Consider the following 7,866-nt stretch of genomic DNA (forward strand, 5'->3'; position numbering starts at 1 on the left):
GTTATTTCGGTTCGGTTTTCGGTTTGAACATTATCATATTGGACTCCTTCTATGTAATAATATGACCGGCGAATTTGTTGATTTTTTCCAAAACTTTGAAATTGTTGGAAATATTGTGGTTATAGAAAAAAAAATAGACTAAACTTTGCACACTATTATGGATCATAAAATTCAAACATAGTGTAAATTACAACTCTGTGTGAAATTCTCCCGGTATCTATCACATATGCTATGGAAGTTTTAATAGACCGAAAGTCTTTAAGATTGGAAAGTTGATGGACTTACTTAATTGAGTTGAGTCTTTGATAGATTGGACCTAATAATATTAATTTATTACCTATGGGCTTAGCCTATATATACCTTAAAGAACATATATGCTAATAATTCGGTTTTTCGGTTAACCGAACTAAAAAACTTAATAACCGAAAACCGAACCGAAAAACCGAAATTTTAAAATTTTAAACCGAAACTAACCGAACAAACCGAATAATCGAAACCGAAATAAAAAAAATTCGGTTCGGTCGGTTTATTCGGTTCCGACCGAAATATGCCCACCCCTAGTCCCGTCCCGTCCCGTTAATTTTTTCCCGTCCCGTCCCGTCCCACAACCATAATGCACTATACTAAAAATAAATTTTCACTTTTACTTGTCCGTTTTAGCAAATCAAGAGAAAGACAAATTTTTTTTCTTGTTTTACCCTCATCATTAATTACTCATTTCCAAAATTATTTCCCAAGACTCTTTGGAATGCTATCATTATGGGGAGTTACAAGGTAAAATACATTCTACAATTATTGTTTCTTAAGGGCGTGAAAAGTCCAAAGTGGACAACTAAAAGTGAACGGAGGGATTACATTCTAATTGTAGCTTTTATTCTAAGTAAGGTGTAATCAAATTCATTAAAGAAATTAAATGTGATTGATTCTCATACTCTAAATTTCTGCTAAAAGTAGTTTTTACGTAACTTCCAAATATGTATGGAGTAAATTAAATTCAGCGAGAGAGCTGCAGTGAACATCATTCATTTTGGGATATATAGAGTAAGAATATGCAGCTAATGGGAGTAAAAGTTTGCTTCATACTTGTCCTTATTCATGAACTGAGAATACTATGGCAGGATTAGAAGTTTATGATTCCGGAATTCTACTTCTTAAAAGCTATTGATCTGAAGGGGAGCCTTGGTGTAACTGGTAAAGTTGCTGCCATGTGAACAGAAGATCACGGGTTCGAGCTGTGGAAACAACATCTTGTAGAAATACAGGGTTCGCCCTTTCCCGAATCCCGCACATAGCAGGATCTTAGTGCACTGAATTTCCCTAAAACAATTGGTTCTAAATTAATATAATTTGTATATATTCAACAAATTTCCTGACAAATGCAGAATTTAGACTTAGGTGTGTAGGACTGGCCTTTGGCAACTTGGGATTCTTAGAGGTTCTTTAGTTCTTTCTTTCTTTGGCTCATTCTTTCTTTTGTGTTTATATTTGTGTTTTATTTTTGACCTTTTTCTTTACATCTTTCTCTCTTGTCTCTTCCACATATATCAATATTTTAAGTGGGAAATGACACTTGTATATATTAAAGTAATTGCGTCCCAGCTATTTAATCAAATATTCATTACCTCCCATCAATACCGGTATGGAAATACATTTTAATAATGAAATTTAAACAACTATTAATATAACCTCTTGCCAAAAAAAAAGTGAAAATTTCATATTAAAACAACGGAAAAGGGCCAAAATTATCCCTATCGTTTGCTAAATGGTTTATAAATACCCTCCGTCCATCTATCCGTTCAAAAAAACACATGAAGTTAATTCTATTAACAAAAATACCCCCGCGACTAACGGCAGAACTGATGGAGTGTGTTTTTTTGAACGGATAGATGGACGGAGGGTATTTATAAACCATTTAGCAAACGATAGGGATGAGTCTTTCATTTAATGACATGGCGATTTTTAATTGGGCCACGTGGCAATCTTTGACTGGAACAAAAAATGGATATTATTTCAACTCATTTACCTTATCCGACCCATTTACAAAAATGGGTAGTATCTATCACACCCATTCCCACTCATCTGATCTCGCCCTTTCTTCTTCTCCAATTGGGACACTGCATACACACAACAACAAATTAATTAAAGAATAGATAAAACCGAAAATCAAATAACTTGAAATTTAAACCAGATTCTGAAATTTCTCCAATCAAACTCAGGATAAGTATTGAAACTCTTAAATGGAAAATCAACAGATACATTTGGGTTGTTAAGTAAGAAGACAAGGATCAAAACAAACCAAACATCTGAAACAAAAAAATTGAGCCTAAATGCTAAAATTGTCCAAGTATATCAATCAAATCTAGGAGAAATATTCAAACTTTGAAAGGGAAAAGTAATGGAAATCTTTGGATTGTTCATAAGAAGACAAAAGAGCCACGAAATAACAGAGAAAAAACAACTACATATAACTGATACAAGCACACAAGAAAATTGAAACCAAGGTGCTAAAAAGCTTGAAATTATCACATTCTAGGATAAAGATTGAATCTATAAAAGGTAAAAAAAAGTAAAAGGTTACCTTCGGGATGTTCATAAGAAGAAGAAGAGGGGGACCAGGTAAATGGGTCAAAAAGAGAGGAAAACAAAAGGCAAGAAAAAGAAAGAAAATAATTAGGCGGGTCAAATAAATAGGGTCGGACCAGGTAAATGGGTAAAAATAAGACCCATATTTGATTCTTGGTCAATAATGCCACGTGGCCCAATTAAAAATCGCCACGTCATTAAATGAAAGACCCAACCCTATCGTTTGCTAAATGGTTTATAAATACCCTCCGTCCATCTATCCGTTCAAAAAAACACACTCTATCAGTTCTGCCGTTAGTCGCGGGGGTATTTTTGTTAATAGAGTTAACTTCGTGTGTTTTTTTGGACAGATAGATGGGCGGAGTGTATTTTTTTGAACGGATAGATGAACGGAGGGTATTTATAAATCATTTAGCAAACGATAGGGATAGTTTTGGCCCTTTTCCGTTAAAACAATTGGGCTGCCTCCTTTTCAGCTTTATAGCCCATATTTCAATTTACAATTGAGTAGCCTAAAAATTATAGGCCCATATCTGAAAAAGGAGCGTTAATTCCGTTTTTTTGGGAGTAAAAAGCGGGATTTTTCTGCATTTTCTCAGATTTTTTCCAATCTTCTTCCCCAAATACTTCAAAAACGAGATCTTCCCATGAATGCAGCTCCAAAAACCCTAGAATTTCTTCTTCATCTCGAACTAACAACAAATCAAACACGAAAAGTAAAATTTGTTTGCTGCAAATCATCGTAATTTTAGTTTTTGCTTCAATTTTGATTTCCATTTTTTGTTCGATGGAGATTTTTTCAGTTTACGTTCTTCATAGTGGTGAATGGGAAGAAAACAAGTTTATCAATTTCGTCAGCGATTGTGTAATAATCGAGTCGACATTCACCTACAACAATTTAGTTGCAGCTATTTCGGAACAGATTAGGATCGATAGTGAGTTAAACATAATAGAGATTAACTTTCTCCCAAATGTTGGTTTGCCACCGATCCTGATTTACAACGATACAAATGTGAAGGTGTATATCGAATTAAAGAAGAAAAACTTGAATTTCACTGAATATCCTTTGTTTGTGACAGTGAAAGAGATATATGAAAATCGTTTGGTTCCTACAAGTTCTAGTTATGTAGTTGCTACAAGTTCCAGCTGTTTGGTTGGTACAAATTCAGATTCTAGAGATGTATCAACAATTGATAGCACTGAGATTATTGATATCAAATTTATTGAAAATACGAAATTTAGTGAAAACACGGGTATAATAGATGATATATTGAACGAATTTGTTGAGGAAGATCAAGATTATAAGGATAAAGAGACAGTTGTCAGTGTGATGAAGAACTTGGCTGTACGTGAAAGGTTCCAATTCAAGGTGAAGAGATCAAGCGCAACAAGGTATGTAAATAATTGTATATTCTGTTATATATATGTATAAAGTAGTATATATTTGTATCTAGGTATTAAAATTAGTATATATGTAGTTATGTTTTTGTATACAAGTGTATTTAGAAGTTGAATGATCTTTAATCCTAGGTATCACCTTATGTGTAAGGATGAAAATTGTGCTTGGAGTTTCAAATCTTCTGCCGTTTTCAAGGCAAACATATTCAAAGTGAGAAGTTACAACGTCAAGCTACTTCGGGTGTAATTGCTAGTATAGTCAAGGACAAGTATGTTAATCCAAAAAAAGTTTACACTGCAAATGATATAATAAAGGACATACAAAAGCAACACGGAATTGAGGTGAGCTACATGAAAGCATGGAGAGCTAAAGAGATAGCAATGGCAATGATAAGAGGGAGTCCTAGTGATTCATATAAGGAGTTGCCGAAGTATTTTTATATGTTAGAGCAAACAAATCCAGGAACGGTTATAAAGTTGCACAAATCAGAAGATGGATGCTTTCTTTATGCATATGTTTCGCTATATGCATCTATCAAGGGCTGGGAGCATTGCAGACCGATAATGGTTGTTGATGGAAGTTTCCTTAAAGCAGCATATAAGGGTACCATATTGACTGCTTGCACACAGGATGGAGCTGGTGAGTTGACTGCATCTACCTTGTTTCTGCAGTTTGTATATGTTGTAGTTTCATGTATAAAAGTGTATAGGATTTCACAGCTAATGTTTTTATAAAATTTGCAGTTGGTATAAAATTGTATAATTGTGTATAACTGTGTATAATATTTGTATAATTGTCTGAATCCTAATATCTATTTTGTATAAACAGGAAAAATCCTTCCACTTGCATATGCAATTGTAGATTCAGAGAATAACAAATCTTGGGAGTGGTTCTTTGTCCAGATAAAGAGTACTTTTGGAGTTAGGGAAGGGATGTGTATAGTTTCAGATAGAAATGAAAGCATCTTCAATGTCACAAAAGCTGTGTACCCAGAAGTACCACATTGTATTTGCATGTTTCACTTGTGGCAGAATGTAAACCGCACATTCAAGAAACATCACAAACAATTGAAGGATATCTTCTTTGCTTCGGCTAGAGCTTACACGGTAGAGAAGTTTGAGTACCATATAACAGAGATGTGCAAAATTGATCCGAGAGTGCAGCCTTACTTGTTCGAAAATGGATATGAAAGGTGGTCTAGGGCATATTCCAAAGTGAAAAGGTCGATGGTAATGACTTCCAATATTGCAGAGTCAATTAATGCAGCAAACAAGGATGCTAGAGAGTTACCAGTAATGCGATTGCTGGAGTACATGACAAATTTGCTACAACAGCGGAACAACAAAAATAGAAAAGTGCAATGGAGACATCTACAGAGCTTGGCGAAAAGTACGACAAACTCCTTCGGGAAAATCTGATTGCATCGGAGCAAATGGCGGTAAATTGAATCAAATATAATGATGCTTGGCACTGCTGACTTGCATTTTACTGCTTGTATAAGGATGTATATCTCTGTATAATAATGTATAATGTTCTTTCACTTTTAAAAAAAAAAAAACTTTTGCAGGTGAGGCCTGCGACGGAGAAGTTATATACTGTGTTTGAAGGGGTAAGGCGAAACATAGTGTGCCTTGAAGAGGGAACATGCAGTTGTGGAAAATTTCAAATGGATGAACTTCCATGTCCGCATGCTTGGGCGGTTTTGAAGAACCAGCAGCTGAAACCTGGCCAGTATTGCTCTTTTTACTACAAGAAGGATAAACTCCTTAGAACTTATGAATTTCCAGTCAATCCGATGCCAGATGAGAGTCTATGGGTAACCCCAACAGAGGTGATGGAAGATGTGGTCCTACCACCTAAAGGGAGAAGGAATGCAGGAAGGCCAAGAAAGGAAAGACTCAAACCTGCTTTAGAAAAAGAGTCTAAGAGGGCATTTTCATGTTCTGTGTGTGGACAAGGTGGTCACAATAGAAAAACATGTAGGAATCGACCAAAATAGCTAGTTGAAAACGTAACACTTCCTATACATTTGTTGTCATGTTGAGTAGTTAAGTTTCACAAAGAATAGAGTTACAAATGTTGAGTAGTTAAGTCTCACAAGTAATTGAATTACAAATGTCAATAAAGATTTACAACATACGCTATATATTGCAATTGTGTTAAATATGTTTCATTATACGTGTTTTGATTATCCAATAATAGTGTGTTGCTGTTTTTAATGGTGCTAAATATATTGATACATTGTACAAATACAAAACAGAACTGCTGGTATTATATGTATACAGATGTATAAATAAGAGTATAAGTTTGTATAAATATGTATAAACCCTGCTACAACAACAAAACTGCAACCATAATGAATATACATACTTTGTTAAAGGACAAAAGCAACTGATATATTCATTAAAATGTAATTCATTCACAGACACAATGTGTAATGACTACCGCAAATTAAACAAAAATAAAAACATCTATAAAATCCTTTAATGCTATCTCACAAGTAGCAGAATAGTACTTAGACAAAACTAGGCAACAACTCCTGATACATAGAAAAACCACAGTAAAATGGGAAAAACAGAACTACTTTCTCGGTCGCCCCCTCTTCCTCTTCTTGAAAAGTCTCCCTGTGATTTCATCACCACTAATTGCACTGGACTGTTGTTTTTTCCTTCCATAATCCCACAACAAAGATCCCCACCTGGTGCGAAGTGTCTCAATGTCAAAATTATCTTTTCGAATTTCCTTACCAAGGATGAAATACTCAGCAAAGCCAACAACAAAAGCACCACAATCACTGTAATTAAAAAGAAAAAGATCAGATTCAAATAGGTAAACTAATAGTAAAATAGTAAAACAATTGAGATTAACCTACCATTTGATCAGTTGGGGAACATTATTAACCAGATTAATCTGCAAAACATCAGAATGGGATTTATCGGTATATGCACCATTGTTCCAATCAATGGCCTTCTTCTCGACATAAAAATCAGAATTGTTCAAGAAGTAAGGTATTAGAATCGCATAAGGTAATGAAGCATCCAAAACAAGTCTATCATTAATAGCTCCACGATTAGAATCATAGATGTGGATGCACCTATCTATGAAGGTAAACACCCCCAAAACCCAATGGCCCAATTTTGCTCTTCCGCGCTTCACATAGATAGGGAATAAGACGTGGTCAACAGTGTGCCACGGGACATTTGCATCACAATAATATCCTCTAATGTTCTCTTCTATCTCATGCCCTTCAGGAATCATTGAAGGATCTTGATTCACTTTGAAAACTTTATACATGGAATTGATCTTGTTACCAAAGGCAAAGTCGGCTGTAGTAAACCGCATGGCAACACTCGGCCCATATTTTCCCCTCTTCCTCGAATAATAAAAGAGGACATCCAAGTGCTGAAACAAGAAATAAAATAGAACAACCATCACTACCAGATATTTTAAATATAGAAATTTATATACTATTATACAGAGGTATACATATTTATACAGGGTTATACAATCTTATACAATATTATACTGTGATTATACAAGGCTATGTATACACTATGGGGGTCTCAAATAATAAAGATATGCAACAAATAAAAAAAACAATTAGAACATAAATTTATTAAATACCGTGTCAATGAAAGGTCGACCACGATATGCAAGTGAGTGGAACCAATCCTTCGTGGTCACATTACACGAGCCAAAAATAAAAGCTTCCGCAAGTTTATTTACTTCATCGGGATATATATTTTTGGCACTTCAAATCACAAAAAGTAAAAAGTAATCAGAACTACATTCATTGATAAGTTTAAAATTAGAACTTGAAAGATTAAAGAAAGTGAAGATACCTTTGCCTCGTATCCATCCCATTATCAACAAACGCGCAAAAC

General features: G+C 34.6%; 1 protein-coding gene across 1 annotated transcript; it reads left to right on the forward strand.

The window, feature by feature from the left end:
* Positions 1–5,414: 5,414 nt before the first annotated feature.
* On the forward strand, positions 5,415–5,981 carry LOC109219357. The gene is made up of 2 exons (XM_019383795.1): positions 5,415–5,420; positions 5,550–5,981. The coding sequence occupies exons 1-2, from the start codon at positions 5,415–5,417 to the stop codon at positions 5,979–5,981; spliced, it is 438 nt and encodes a 145-aa protein (XP_019239340.1).
* Positions 5,982–7,866: the final 1,885 nt, after the last annotated feature.

This window comes from Nicotiana attenuata, unplaced genomic scaffold, assembly GCF_001879085.1.
Source record: "Nicotiana attenuata strain UT unplaced genomic scaffold, NIATTr2, whole genome shotgun sequence".
NCBI lineage: Eukaryota > Viridiplantae > Streptophyta > Magnoliopsida > Solanales > Solanaceae > Nicotiana > Nicotiana attenuata.